Here is a 16,479-nt window from a genome sequence, read left to right as displayed (position 1 = left end):
ACTGGAACATCAGAGGTGTACCTTTCCACAGCATGAACAGGTTTGTAAAGTATAGATTTCTCCATATGCAATGCTGTTTTCTCTTTAAAACTTGAAATATCTTTTAGGAAAAGATTTGGCCCCAAGTATTAATAAAACCCATACCTGAGAAGAAAATATTTTAAAATCACCTGTTGATGAAAGTAAAATAACTTACTAATAAATAAACCCCCTACAGTACCTCGAGCTATTTAAATATTTAGCATGATAAAATGAATGCCATGAAATTATAGCTTAACAAAATATAGTCATTTAGCTTCTATTCTTCTCCCTAATATAAAGTTATAAAGTAGTATGTTAATATGCACTCTGTGTGTGTGTGTATGTGTGTGTGTGTGTGTGTGTGTGTGTGTGTGTGTTTTAAGGCAGAGTCTCGCTCTGTTGCCTAGGCTGGAGTGCAGTGGTGCAATCTTGGCTCACTGCAACCTCCACCTCCCAGGTTCAAGCAATTCTGCCTCAGCCTCCCAAGTAGCTGGGATTACAGGCATGTGCTACCACACCCAGTTAATTTTTGTATTTTTAGTAGAGATGGGGTTTCACCATGTTGACCAGTCTGGTCTTGAACACCTGGCCTCAAGCGATCCACCTAGGCCTCCCAAAGTGCTGGAATTACAGGCAGGAGCCACCTCGCCTGGCCTCTATTTTAATATGGTGCATCCTCACCCTTTGTGAAAGCCTCTGGCTTTCAATAACTAGCAAGGCAATCTTGCTGAAAGAAGGTATAGATGCAAACAAGTGGAAGCAAGCATTCTATGTAGTAAGCTATTAAAGAAAGAAATAAGTTTAATGAGAGAAAAATAGTAAATTGGGGGCACTCAAATTGTTTCATGTTTGGTCAGTGGGAATCTCTTCATGTTGAGTCCTGAGTCCTACTGACACAGGAGTCAACTCCTGTGTAGTAGTAGTCTTGATAGACTACTCCTAGTAGACTTTGATAACTTCCTTCTGTCTTGTATCAGAAGGAAGATTTCCTATATGAGATCTTGAATCAGCCATTTTCCAAGAAGGCTTGGGAAATGTGGTTTTAAGACCATAAACTGTGGGAAGTTTATCATTACTAGGTTGGTCATTGTTCCTATGCCTTTTCAGGGTACAGAGCTAAGAAATACATGCCTACATATATGTACATAGATAATACTTCAAGAGACTCCAGCGTATTATTTAACTTCTTTAATCTTATATATGTGTCTGCTTTCTCCCATACTAAAAATACTTATCAATGACACTGGAGTGATAGAATGACAGTCACATAATTGTTCAGTTATTCATCTTATAAAGCACATGCAACAGATTCTGCGTGACAATAATAATCACAACAGTACCATCAAACATCATATGATCACTGAAAACAGTTTAAGATTATTTTAACAGTCCTTTTTGTTGGATCACACTAGGAATGTGCTAGTAAATTTTTATATTTTAAAGATACTTGAAATAGTTACTTTCTGTATGATTATTATCTACTAGTAGAGTATATATTCAGATCATATTTACTTTTTTCCTTGAGGAGAATCTCTTTGAAGTTTGAATGTTTAGTCGTACCCTCTGATTCTGTGAAGGTGGGTAAAAAATGGAATTTGCATACATTACAGCTGAAGTAAGCTATAGAAGCAGCAAGCAGAAACTGGGCAACTTCCCAACTTTTCCCACATTATCTCTGCTTTGGCATATGAGTCTCTCAGAAAGGCAAGACCCAATTCTTAAATATTTCCATTAATTTGTAAAATATACCTAAGTTTTATTTTTGAAAATTTGCCCCAATCTGAATACCTACTTCTTCTGACAAGGCATTGTGGTAAAGCTGCATTATCAAAAATTGTGTTGAGCAACATTCCTTTTTGTTAAAATTAACTTTAGAAAAAAAGAAATGAAATATTATTTCCTAAAATATTCAGTACTGTGGAAATTTTTTTTTAAAAATTAGCCAAATAATAGTTACTTAATTTTATTTTTTGAAGTAAAGTTAATTAATTTTTAAAATTAAAATAGTGATGAAGAATAACACTAATACATGGTTAAAATGTATTTATCACTTAATATATGTCAGATTCAATTGATTTATCTCATTTTGTCACTTAATTCTCACAACATTCTTATTGGGTTACTACCAATATGCCCATTTTATAAATTCTCTGAGGAAACTGCTCTGTAGAAGCATTAAGTCTCTAAGCAAAGATCAGTTTTTTGTATTGCTGCTTATTGTATATCAAGTACTTGCAGGTTAAAAAAAAAGACCATGGTGGTTTTTGAAAGAATTTTTTTTTTTTATAATTTCTGGGAATTAAATTTAGGTGAGAACTGTGAACTTGGTAATTATTATTAGTAGATGTATTAATTTTAAGGGTATAATGTAAAAGTATATGTAATAGCTTGCCATAGTTGAAAATATAAAAGTATTTGAGATTTTGATAGGACTATTGAAGTAAATGTTAGTGTGTTTTTAAATGTTCTAATCCATTATAAATTAGTATTTGTAATGTTGGGAATATTTTAACAAATCCATTTTTTACATGTAAAAGCTTAGAAATGGTTACAATATTTTTTCAATTTTTGTCTTTAAAAGTCTACTTAATGTATATTGTCATTTAGTATGTGTTTAAAAGTAGTAAAATTAGAATATACAGTTCAGCAAAAATAAGGATATCCTCTGCTACTGACCATCAGAGCTAACCATTATATTTTGGTGTATAGCATCCCAGATTTTTCGTACTCTTATTATTGCTTTTACTTGAATTGTTAAAACTTTTCAAATTATGATATAATTTCTAAGAAATTTTTTTAAAGAATACTTGATGTTTTTTATCTAATGTATATGGTTCTTTTTTCCAGGATTGTACTGTATATGAAACAGAGAATAAAATTCTTCACGTGGTGAGTGTACTTGGATTTATTTTATCTTTATTAGAGAATATTTTCTTGTTCAGCTAGAAGAAGTAAACCATAAGAAAAAAAATCTACTAACCATATCGGTTAAGCATATTTTTGTAGGAAATCTACAAAAGAATCAAAGCATAACAAGTTATGTTAGTTATAACCATTCTATTATACCTAATAGGAAAAGAACTTGATATAGTATTTTAAGATTGTAATATGTAGCAAGGTTGGAATATAATTAAAAAATTAATAATGTAGAGCGAGAAGAATTTGAAATGAGAATTTCTTTTACTGTTCATCTATTACAAAAAAAAAGATCAGAGAAAGGTATTCTGTTCTGTAATGGGTAGTTCATCTCTATCGTCATTTAGATGAAATACTTTATAAAAAAATCAAATTTCCTTTGCTCCAATTCTATACTCACCAGATGACTTTTCAAATGGTAATATGGCAATATTTGTTGAATCAATTATTGACTTTATGTATTATTTTATTACTGGAAATGGACTATGAGTACATTATATTTGGTGGGAAGACCATTTCCTGTTTTCTTAATGAACAGTTGGCCACTTTTGTTTGTAAATGCATTTCTTGATCAATCCTGGTTTGTCCTAATAACTTCTTTACCTCTGGTGTGTGTGAAATCATGTCATTTCTACATCAGCCAGGTACTAGATGTTGAAGATCCATGTGTCTGTAAAAGGACATTTGCCTCATTTATTCCTATTTTCAGTTTTATAAGTTTTATGTTTCTGAAATGTTTGAATATTTATAAAAGAATACTATTTTGTATTTAGAAAAGTAAACACTTTAAAAACATCTAAATGTATGGAGGGAAAATATTCAAAGTATCAGCAGCACAGCATTCCTATTTCTTTTTTGTTATCTACTATAAAAATGATACTGAATAATCCTCTGCTAATCCTCTTCCCTTCGTTTTGCAGTAGTGATGCCCTTTGTGGTTTGTAAGGGTAGTTTCAGGAGTAGATAATTAATGTACTTTTCTCCTTATTAGTCCAGGAGGAAAAATAATTATAACTCCCTCACATTGATCTACCTGTAGGGCATGGAGAATAAAAAGATACTAATATTTACTTAGGGCCCATATATTTCAAGTATTAGTTTAGTTTCTATAAGCATATTCTCTCATTTAATCCTATTTTTGCAGATGGTAGAACTAAGGGTCACAAATATTAAGCTGTTCAACTATTCAGTTTGAACACAGAATCTGATACTAAAGCCCGTGCTCTTTCCAGATCTGACAGTTGCTACCAATTCTAGTTACCTAAGACTTTACAAATTATATTACCTTTTTTTCCAGCAGAACCCAGGGCTACTGTCTAGCTGTGCCTATTATGTCAATAACTAAGGGGCATGAACAGACCCTTTCCCCCCTATATTTTATTTCCTGTGAGTGACTGTTTCTTTGACATTGCATTTTCTATGACAATGACTATTCTTTCTGAAGTATTGAATTTACTGAATCCAACTTTGGTACACTGCTGTGGGTTCTTCATTGTTTACTTCAAGGCTGTTATTGAGGTCAATGTGTATTAACCTTTTTTTCTTTATCAAGTTTCTCAGGAGTAATCTCTCCCTGATGTTAGTGTCAAAAAGAGCTGTACTTTTCTTTATGCATTGGCTGCTACGAACTTAGGATTAAAATTTGTGGCCCATAATTGGCAAGTGCATCTCATGGTATTTGTTTTGTATTTAGCTTCATTCTTGGCTCTAATTTATATACATGATTTCTTTTTGCCTTATTTTCTCAATTAATTTATGTATACTATATATTTTTACATTTGTTGATGTAATCTTTTCTATGGAGGAATAGTTCCAGTTACAAGTGCACATTTGTGATCAGTATTCAAATATCAACAAAGGAAATGTAAATAATTTATGGAAAAAGTCTCTAGAGAAGTGTAAAAAATATGCAATTTTATTTCTGAAGAAAATTCAGATTCCACCATATGACAGAATAACAGAAATCAATTTCAAGGATGAAAGCAATACTGTGGGTTATCTCTTGTACAAAAGACCTTAAATATAATTTTAATTAATTAGACTAAGGAAATAAGCCCTTCTGGGTTATAAAATTATGACTGAAATTTTATTAAGTAAAAATCATAGTAATAGCCAAATTTTAAACTTTCTTATTCACTAAATATTTTTAATTTTAAATAATTTTAAAATAATAAGTAATTTTTAGTTTCTTAAATAAATTCCTGATAATTGACTCATACTGACTTAGCTTTCCCAAAAGCCAGATTTTGGGCTCCTTGCTATTAGAAATAAGTGACAGTGTAAATAGTACTGAAGGAGTTTAGAAATGAATACCGTATATTTACCTTGGCAATTTTGCATTCCAGCTAGTGAGAATTTAAAAATCCTGTCTGATAATGATGGAAACAGTGAATGACATTAACCAAATCAGTTCATCTCAGAAAGCACTTGTCTTTTCATGTTATCATTCTACTTCTCATCCTGGCCTTTTTATACAAAGATTACCCAGCCTTTACTAGAAGGCTGTATGTATACTTATATATTACTTTTCTCACAGTAATAATTAATTTTTTTGAATAATGAAATTGTATACGGTACCACTTACTATATGATGCTAGAATAGTTTCTTTAAAACAAAATTTCTAATACAAGTATCTTTCTAGATCTATACTGTAGAATAAATAACTTTGAGTCTAAAAAACTGTCTGAATCCTAATTCTATTATTTTCTATCTTGGTGACCTGAATCAAGTGATGTTTTTGAGAGTTTGTTCTTATTATATAAAATTGGTATGTTAATATCGTTCATGAATGATTGTTGCTTGGAGAAAATAAATCAGTAAGTTTTCTAGACAGAGCTTTATAATCTGGTAGTCTTCTTTCCAGTATTTATTTAGTTAGGTTATATTTATTATTTAGGATTTTTAATTTCTTCTTTATCTCCTTTTTATATGTACCAGAAAATCAAAAGCCTGAGTTTTTATATAGCTTGTTTAGGATGAAATTGTGAGCTAGTTTTAATGTTTCACTTGTTTCTATGATACTTGAATATTCTAAGTACAATAATATGTACTCTCTATGAGCATCTTAGCCTGAGTTCTTTCTGGAAAACAGAGACTTCAACAAAGGCTTGAATGGATAGTTTATGTTGATTAGTGATCCCAAGGCACAGAAGCAGTACTGGGAAGGAGAATAAGTATGGGTTCTAGAGTTGTTAACTGCTACAGGGAACTGAAGTTTTATCCCATCAGGACCTTCTGAGAAGCCCTGCAAAATGTGCCTCGGAATTGTCCAACCTGCCTGACAAAGATTGAAGAGGGAGAATTTATCTGCTTGCTCTAATCCAGTTATCCCATTGGTCAAAGATTGCTCCTTGGGATGTTAACTCTCTCACACTACCAGGTTTTTGGAGGTACCAGAGAGCTGTAGGATAGAAAGCAAAGGTAGTACAACTGAGGTGAAGCAGATTGCCACAGCAGTAGCTGGAGAAAAAAGTGGGCTGAGTCGGTATGAGATGGAGCTTAAGGGGTGTCTAGTACAATAAAACACCTCTAAGCGGCAATCCAAATTTTAAAGTATTTTGGATCACATAAAATACCCTGATAGTGATTGAAATCATGATTTGCATAACTCACAAAAGCAAGCTTCAAACAGTAGATATGGCATAACATTTGTGTAAAAAAGCAGTATATTTATAGTGAAGAAAATAATTTGAGGAACTATGCAACAGACAATGTTGGTTGTCTTTGCGAGAAATAGGATAAATTTTAGGGGCATTAATTTTAAGTTATGTGTCTGTATAATGGTTAAATATTGCATAACAAATATGTGTTAATTAGAAAAATAAACTACTAAAATATCCATAGAAATGCCTGAATAGCAACCCAAAATCTAGATTAAAATTAATATTTTATAGTTAGATACAGTGAATTAGATCTACTACTTGATAGAACAGCAGAGTGACTACAGTCAGACATAATTTGTTGTACATTTTAGAGTAACCGAGGGAGTATTATTGGAATGTTCATAACACAAAGAAATGATAAATGCTTGAGGTAATGGATATCCCCATTTACTCTGATATAATTATTACACATTGTGTATCTGTGTCCAAATATCTAATGTACTCCATAAATACCTAATGTATACCTACTATGTACCCAGAAATTGTTTCTAAAAAATAAGTATTTTTAACAAATGAGTAAGAATTCCAAATGGATAAGGAGTGAAAACAATGCTAGTAACCAACCATTGACTGATCTAAAGAGCATGGCTGAAATCTTTCTAGTGCCAGGCATATTTAGAATCCTATGTAATATACTAATAGTTCTTAGGAACCTCTTTACTTTAGCACACTGCACTGTGAGTTAAATAGGTTTTTAGAACATCCCCAGTGATGGCTGCCTTTTAGAAGGAAAAAGGAGGAGACCTCACGTGACTGAATAGAGATTATAGTAGCTTGAGATAGGCACAAGAACATCAATTTTCTTAGCCTAAACGTTACCCTTAAAACTTTATTTTGTACAGAGGATAGGGAAGGCAATTTTCAAGAGGAAGGAGAACTTACCACTTATGAAAACTTGCTATATCCTAGGAATTCCACAAGACAATACAGGTTGAGTGTACCTCATCTGAAATGCCTGAGATTAGAAGTGTCTCTGATTTCAGATTTTTTTGTGGGGGGGATTTGGGAATATTTGCATAACATACTTACCAGTTGAGCGTCACTAATCTGAAAATACCAAACCAAAATGCTCCAATGAATGTTTTCTTTGAGCATCATGTCAGTGCTTAAAAAGTTTCTGATTTTCGGATTAGGGATACTCAACCTGTACCAGCATCAGAGAGCTGTTCAACACATGGGCAAACTGAGATAGAGATCTGAGATTGTGAGCTGTTGTGTCTTTCCCTGAAATAGATCTGTATTGAAGGATGGGTAAATAAAAAGAATGGGAAAGAGTAGAGAAAGTATACTCCAATGTATTAGAAGAAAATCCTTCCCCATGAAGCAGGTTTATTAAGAACACTTTTTTAATGTTTGTTTTCAGTATAAGTCAAAAGATATTACCTGTATTAAAAAAGAATACCATGCTGTAAAGAAGGTAAGACCACTATAAACTGAGAGCAAAATGAACTAAGAACATAGTTCATTAAACTAACAACATGGGAGCAGAAATTAAACCATGGCGAAAGCATGTGTTTCCCAGTTTTTTTCAATTAATTTGCATTGCTTTCATAATGAAAAAGTATCAAAATATATATTTATTCTAGTATATTTAGAATTCTGATTGCTTTTAAAGGACGATTTCATAGTACATATATTGAACTATTCAGAATGGAGTTGGACACTCCTTAGGCTAGATTTTCTGTTCACTTTTCTCACCTCTAAAATTAGAGTATTTCTGCTTAAAATCAGAAAGAAGTAGGCTGTGAATACCAAAATCCCTGGTGGGAAGGGAGATTGGTTGCAGTATTGGGCAGGGATGTCTGTTAATTTGAAGTGTGAGAATGAATAAAAGGAGACTGAACAGCTTGGATTTCCTTGGAATTTGCCATTAAATACAATGGAACAGACAATAGAGTGCAACCATAAAGGACAAAAGGCAATACAGATAATCAATGTAGTTATATATGTCAGTGATTATCGACTAAAGATAAATAGTATTATGTTTCACTTTTATTGATCTGATCTTTTCCTTCCAGTTAGGTTTTGTTCTGGATTACACATTCTCTGGTATGTTGGAGCCCATCTGTTTTACTCAGTGCAGATCCTTGTTTTATATAATAAATGAGTTACAGAGAATTTGGAGTTTTCAGTTCTATACTTTCTCCTCACTCCTACCTTTCAGTACAGCCTTTGAGTCTGGAGTGATAAGCTCTCCTGAGAAGTCATTTCAGAGCTTGTGCTTTTGCAGACTTCCTCTGCTTGTCCCTGCCCTGCTGCTCTCATTGGTGAGCCTGAAACACTTGTCGGCTTTGATTAAACTTGTGGAAATCCCAGTCCAGCCATAATCATTAAGGTCACTCTGTTTAAATCAGGTTGTTCTGAGCACAAAAACATCTTTTACATTAGTCAAAGGTGTGGCCTTGTATATGGAACTTTGTATTTTAGCATTTTACCCCATTATTTGTGTAAAGATAATAAATATAGCAAATATCTGTTTATTATTTTAGTGTTAATATTATCTTATATAGTATTTTACAGTTTATGGAACATAGGAATGCTTTCTTCTCTTCTCTCTCTCTCTCTTTTTCTCCAAGCTATATTTTTCTTTAGTTATTTAGGTTTGTTAATGAATTAGGCTTATTTTGGCATCTTAAGTATTGTTTTATTTCATAAACATTCTGTGTAATTTTTTTCCTTTCTTTAAATTTATGAATTCCTTGCCCTTAAACTCCATCTGGGGTGAGATTATTATGTCTTCTTTGCTATCCAGACTAGAAATAGTTTAAACTGCATAGAGCCAACAGATGTAAGAAAGGAGCCTGGAGGAGAAAGTAAAGGGGTCATTTTAGTCTTTGCCCTGACGTCTATATCATATTGTTTATAGAAGTATAGCTTTCCTCCTCTGAAGGATCAAAACCCTGAGGATGTGTTTAAATACTAGGGTAGCAGCATGCCTCACAATGAAATAGAAGTGACCATATTTATATTAATACCTTATCTTTAGAGATTTCTTGAAAACATTGATACTCTAGTGACTTAAAAATCCTTAAAAATAATTTTAACTGGTCTTCAGGAGGTCTCTGATGCTGTGATGAGGCAGCTTTTGCCAACTGTAGCCCAGTCTCTTCTAAAAGCTATGATCTTGATCCAAACGCAAACTGATTTTTTTTTCAATATGGTTGAGATTTTGGCGGTAACTGTAGCATTTGAACATATAATTTATGGTCAATATCACTAAAACATGAACTCTAATACTGAGTTTTATAGATGAAAAGCCTAAGGTGCTTCTTTATGTTTTTGAAGTTAAGGTGACCGTTCTATCTCAGCTCCCTTTACTATCTTTGTGGTCAGCCTGAAGAAACGTGCTAAAAATATTGCTGAAATAGGCATTCAATTCTTTAGTGTTATATTACATTGTTTTCAGATTTTGACACTTGGTGGTTAATTGCATTGTAAATTGTTTTAACTATAAATTCTCCACAACTGATGCCTCATGCAAGAAAGGAAAAGGGAAAAATCCAGATATAACATGATGGAGGTGGAAGATGTTTGTCTTTCCTGGGACAAAAAGAAAATGTGTGTGGCCTATGTGAAGAATTAATATAATCTGGTTTTAGTGTTTCTGATTGTGATTTAGATAGACATTTTATAAGGCAATATATTTATTTATATAGGTGTTCTTGCTAACATTGCATTTGCTGAACACATTATGCATTGCAAAGTGCTTTTATATGCATACTGACTCTGAGAGTACAATCCTTGTCCTCACAGTAGTATTCATTTTTGTTGCGGAGTCAAGTGAGGCAGAATACTATAGTAGAAAGAGTACCAGTCTGAGGGTTAAAAGGTTAGGTGTCCTGACCCTGTTCTGTCATTTACTAGCTGTAAACAAGTGAAATTAGCCTTTCTGACTAAATTGGGAGCTTGGAGTATGTGTGGCTTTTAAAGTCTAAATGCCATAATTAATTGGTGACAAATGTACAAGATCATTAGAAAGCAGTATGGCCACATAAAGTGATAAATTGAAGGACTGTCTTTATTTAAGACCACCCTACATATGACCAAGGACACTACATATTTTAAAAATAAATTTAGAGCGCACATGTTCAGTTTTGATACATGGATATATTGCATAGTGGTGAAATCTGGGCTTTTAGTGTAGCCATCACCGGAATGGTGTACATTGTACCCATTAAGTCATTTCTCACCCCTTACCCCCTCCCACCCTTCCACTCTTCTGAGTCCCCAGTGTTTATCATTCCACAGTCTATGTCCACATATATACATTTTTTAGCTCCCACTTATAAGTGAGAACACGTGGTATTTGACTTTCTCTTTCTGAGTTATTTCATTTAAAATTTAATGGCCTCCAGTTCCATCTATGTTGCTGCAGAAGACATGATTTTATAATTCTTATGGCTGAGTAGTATTCCATGGTGTGTGTATACACACACACACACACAAACACACACTCACAGAGACATATATATACACACATGTATATCACATTTTAATCCAGTCTGTTGATGGACACTTAGCTTGTTTAGTTCCATACCTTTGCTATTGTTAATAGTGCTTCAATAAACACAAAAGTGCAAGTATTGTTTTGATATGATTTATTTTCCTTTGGGTAGATACCCAGTAGCGAGATAGCTGGATCAATGCTATGCATTTTTTAAAGTGCAGTTATAGTCACTGTCAATGTAAAAATTTTTTCGACAAGATAATTGAATCAGTCTGGAAACATAAGCCACACAGTAATTTAAAGGAAGTTTGATATAAATAATTATAAACTTTGATAAGAAATACCTGCAAACATGTAAGGAGCACCCTACACCATGCCCTACAACTGAGGACTAGTACCCAAGGAAGGATATCTTGTAAGTGGAACACCCTGACCAAGGCTAAGAAGGTGTGGCTGCAGCTTCATTGGGTTGCCTAGATCAGAGCTCATCCACAGTTGCCAGGCAAGTGGAAGACAGCCTTCCAGGATGTAGACAAGTGATGCTGCTGGGAAGGCTCACAGCAAGAGTTAGGATGATGCTGTAACAGGTCTGGAGAGCATGTTGATCACTGAGCCTAGGCCGAGGCTGCAAGGTCACTGGGGGACTGCGTGATCTGGACATGCAGCTGGGGCACAGTACTACCGATATCCCCACAAATATGCGCTGCTAGTGGACCCTGCAGCAGGAACAAGAAAAAATAAAAGAAAGCCCATGGGGAACCTAGAAACCTTCTTCTCTTTGCTGTGTCCCTCCACTGCCCTCTATTGACAAAAACTTAACAGTGTGCTTATGTACAAAATAAATGCTTAGAGTCCAATCCATTATCACAGAGCAAGCACTGAAGATGAATTTAGAGCTGAGAACCACAAAACTCATAACTGGCAGTGTGGTTAGTTCTTACCTCCATAAAACTACATATGGCAACTTCACATTTCTCAACTATAAGTGAAGACATCGCTCCCAGATCTCTGCAGTTTGTTCCCAATATTTACCCATAAAGTGTATATATAGTGCCTTAAATTTCCAGAAGCTCATCTAATTATTATGAACTGCTTCACTCTTATTTGAATATAAAATCCAAACAAAAATCAAAACATTTTTCTAATAACCTACATCTTAGTTGAGCTACCAATATGTCCAGACTATTCTTTTTCTTGAGCCTGAAAGTTGTGTGTCCTCTAATGAGTGATTTTTCATCTTCTTGGGAACCTGCCACAAGCCCGCTTGTCTCTGTTTCCTGCCTGTGAAACAGCAGATAAATAGAATTGAGATGGTCCCAGATCCAATTCTGGTTTCCAGCTTACTCTATTTCCCTATCAGAAGTGAGAGTAGTGGTGAAGCCTCTTATCCCAACTCTTAATTCATACCAGATTGTTTCAGGTAAGTAGCTGAAAGTAGGTTGGAAGTGCCATGGGTCTACTTCTTGCTCATCAAAGGAGGTATATATTTGGGACTGACATTTTCTCACTGTTTTGGCATTGACATTATCATTCTTAGATGATTGTTATTTTGAAGTATAATTTTTAGGTCGTATTATTATCTCAATGTTTGGGCTCACTAGGCATTAAAATATTTGATAGTTACGTGCCAAGCAGTGTTCAAAGCACAGTGGTTAAGCAAGCAGGAACTGAAGCAAAATTGCCTGGTTGTAACTTGGCTCTGCCATTTAAAAGTTGTGTGACCTCGAGCAAGTTTTTAACACCTTTGTGCCTCCATTTCTACATCTGTACAATAGAGATAATAGCAGTATTCCCTTCTTAGGGAAGTTGTGGGAGTTAAATTTGTTAATACATGTAAATGACTTAGAAGAATACTTAAAATATAGTAAGCTCTCAATAAATATCAGTTATTGTTTCATTTAGTCCTCCTCACAATACAGTAAGATTGGTATTATTTTTATCCCAATTGTATAGATAAGGAAACTGAGGCACACAAAGGGATTAAAAAACTTTCCCCAGGAGAGAGATCCAAGATGGCTGATCACTAGCAGCTCGGGCTCCTAGCTCTCAGTGAAAGCGCAGAGAACGAGAGGACGCCACACTTTCAGACGAATATTAGTTGCTCACGGACTAGGAGATTCCCAGCAGAGGAGCCCCACGTGTTGCCAGGGCGACTCTTGTGGCCGGCGCGGCGGTTTTGCTGGTGCCTTAGCGTGCCAGTTTTTGGTGCAGAGTCCGGAGATTCCCGGGCAGAAAAGCACCATCAATCTTAACACCGCTATTTTGGCCGGCGCAGTGGACTGCTCAGATTTCGGCGCTGGGAATCAACAAGTTGGACGTCTGCTCAAGTCGGTAATTACAAAGACAACAGACAGATAAATATATAATGAAGGGAAGAAATCAGCGTAAAAAGGCAGAGAATACTCAAAATCAGAATGCCTCTCCCTCTACAGGGGATCGCAATTCCTCATCAGTAACGGAACAAGACTTAATAGATTACGAGTATGTTCCAATAACAGAAGCAGGCTTCAAAACGTGGGTGATAAGAAACTTCTGTGAATTAAAAGAACTTGTTCTAACGCAATGCAAAGAAACTAAGAACCTTGAAAAAAGGTTTGACGAAATGTTAACGAGAATGGACAATTTAGAGAGGAATATAAGTGAATTGATGGAGCTGAAAAACACAACACGAGAACTTCGCGAAGCATGCACAAGTTTAAACAGTCGAATTGATCAAGCAGAAGAAGGGATATCAGAGGTCGAGAACCAGCTCAGTGAAATGAAACGAGAAGACAAGATTGGAGAAAAAAGGATGAAAAGGAATGAGCAAAGTCTCCAGGAAATATGGGACTATGTGAAAAGACCTAATTTACGTTTGATAGGTGTACCTGAATGTGATGAAGAGAATGAATCCAAGTTGGAAAATACTCTTCAGGATATCATTCAGGAAAATTTTCCCAACCTGGCAAGGCAGGGTAATATTCAACTCCAGGTAGTACAGAGAACACCACAAAGATATTCTTCAAGAAGACCAACCCCAAGGCACATAATCGCCAGATTTATTAGGGTTGAAATGAAGGAGAAAATACTAAGGGCAGCCAGAGAGAAAGGTCAGGTTACCCATAAAGGGAAACCTATCAGATTTACAGCAGATCTCTCAGCAGAAACCCTACAAGCCAGAAAAGAGTGGGGACCAATTTTTAACATCCTTAAAGAAAAGAACTTTCAACCCCGAATTTCCTATCCAGCCAAACTAAGCTTTAAAATCGAAGGAAAAATTAAATCCCTTGCAAACAAACAAGTACTTAGAGACTTCACCACCACCAGGCCTGCTTTACAAGAGCTTCTGAGAGAAGCACTATACATATAAAGGAACAACCAATATCAGCCTTTCCAAAAATATATCAAAAAGAAAAGAACATTAACACAACGAAAAATTTACACTAACTAATGGGCAAAACAGCCAGCTAGCATCAAATGCTAGTATTAAAGTTATATATATTCTAATTAATTGGATAAAAAGCCAAAACCCATTGCTATGCTGCATCCAGACCCATCTCACATGCAACAATACACAAAGACTCAAAACAAAGAGAAGGAGGAAGATTTATCAACCAATCAGAGAGTAAAAATAAACAAATAAAAAGCAGGAGATGCAATTCTCGCCTCTGATAAAGTAGACTTTAAAGTAACAAAGAGCAAAAGAGGCAAAGAAGGACATTACATAATGGCAAAAGGATCAATGTAACAAGAAGAGCTAACGATTTTATAGATCAACGAGACAGAAAATTAACAAGGACATCCAGGACTTGAACTCAGACCCAGAACAAGTAAACTTAATAAACATTTATAGAACTCTCCACTTCAAATACATAAAACATACATTACCACCTCACACCTATTCCATAAGTGACTACATAATTGGAAGTAAATCACTCCTCAGTAATCGCATAGCATTTCATAGGTTTAAATGCAATATTGGTTGGCTGCTCGTTTGTTATTTTCTTCCCTTATTCCTTCCTGTTTATATCAAGTATAATTATTGGTATAAAAGAGGTTTTCAATACCCATTACTAAACTGCATTCTAGCCTGGGCAAGAAAGCAATACTCCCATTCTCTCTCTCTCTTTCTCTTCCTTTTTCCTCCTCTTCTTTATTCTTTTTCTTTCTTTCTTTCAAAAAAAAAAAACTTTCCCTAGATCATGGAGCTAGTAAGTAGTGAAGTTACTATTCAATCTGAGGCTTTTAATCACTATACTATAGCTGCCTCTATAGATGACTTTGAAATCTAATTCTAAGGTCATAAATTATAGGCATTTAATTTCAGTGACTTTCTTTTATGTCTTTCTATTGATGCTTTTCCTTTAACATCTATGGTAGACAGGATTCTAAGATGGCCCCCAGGACCCTTGCCCCCTGGTGTATAATTGCGCTGTTCTTCAGTGTGGTTGAGACTAAGGAATATGATGAATTTCACTCTCATGATTAGGTTTTGATCTATGGCAAAAGTGAATGGATTTCAAGGATGTATTTAAGGTCTCTTGTCAGTTGACTTTAATAAAATTAAAAGGGAGATTATCTTGGTGGGCCTGACCTAATAATGTGAACCCTTTAAAACAAGATTCAAAGGAGGTAGATATTATCTTGCTGGCCTTGAAGAAATCAGCTGCCATGTTGTGAGAGGGCCTGTGGGAGGGGGTCACGCAGTGAGGGCCTGAGGATAGCCTCTGGGAGCTGAGAACAATCTCCAGATGTCAGCCAACAGGAAAGTGGGAACCTCAGTCATACGACCACAAAGAAATTAATTCTGCTAACAACCTGAATGAACTTGAAAGCAGATTCTTCCCTACTTATACCTCCCTGTAGGAGTGTAGCCAAGTTGACACCTTGGTTTCAGGCTTATGAGACCTGGGACTGGTTCCAGTGCCTGGACTCCTGAGCCATGGAAACTGAGAGAACGTGTGTTTCTTTAAGCCTCCAACCTTGTAGTAATTTGTTACACAGCTATAGATACCTATTACAGTATCATTAATTTAAATTTCAACTCATAATGAATAAAAACAAAAAAATGTATTTTTAAAAATAAAACCAAAAAGAGACTAGTAGCCAATGGCGAATAAATATGAAAACAATTCTTTTGAGAATTTAAATATAAGATACTATATTACCTCCTAACTTATTAGATTCATGTCTTATTTATTATAAAGACTTTTTTGATTAAAGGCAACAACATGTCATTGTGAAAAGAGCATTTGACTAAGCATCAATACTTCTGAGTTTTAGTCCTGACTTTTCCATTAATTTTATTGTGTGACTTGTGCATGTCACTTAACCTCTCAGGGATCCCCAAGTGTCATTCAGGAAGATTGAACAAAATGATTTTAAATCATCTGTCTCAAAATTCTATGAATATAAGGATTTAAGTAATTAGAAGCTTGTAGTAACAGGACTAA

At 34.8% G+C, this 16,479-nt stretch overlaps 1 protein-coding gene across 5 annotated transcripts in view; it reads left to right on the top strand.

The window, feature by feature from the left end:
- Positions 1-16,479, top strand: part of CNKSR2 (connector enhancer of kinase suppressor of Ras 2) — a 298,887-nt gene that overhangs the window by 105,501 nt on the left and 176,907 nt on the right. For all 5 annotated transcript variants that reach the window (XM_021674795.2, XM_021674793.2, XM_021674792.2 and 2 more), the window contains exon 5: positions 2,869-2,910. In XM_021674795.2, the coding sequence (XP_021530470.1) occupies positions 2,869-2,910 (42 nt within the window). The remainder of the gene's footprint in view (positions 1-2,868; positions 2,911-16,479) is intronic.

Source organism: Aotus nancymaae, unplaced genomic scaffold (assembly GCF_030222135.1).
Source record: "Aotus nancymaae isolate 86718 unplaced genomic scaffold, 86718_ANA_hifiasm-v0.15.2.pri h1tg000058l, whole genome shotgun sequence".
NCBI classification, from domain to species: Eukaryota; Metazoa; Chordata; class Mammalia; order Primates; family Aotidae; genus Aotus; species Aotus nancymaae.
The sequence above is the reverse complement of the archived record's forward strand: the minus strand, read 5'-3'. Positions and strand labels throughout refer to the sequence as shown.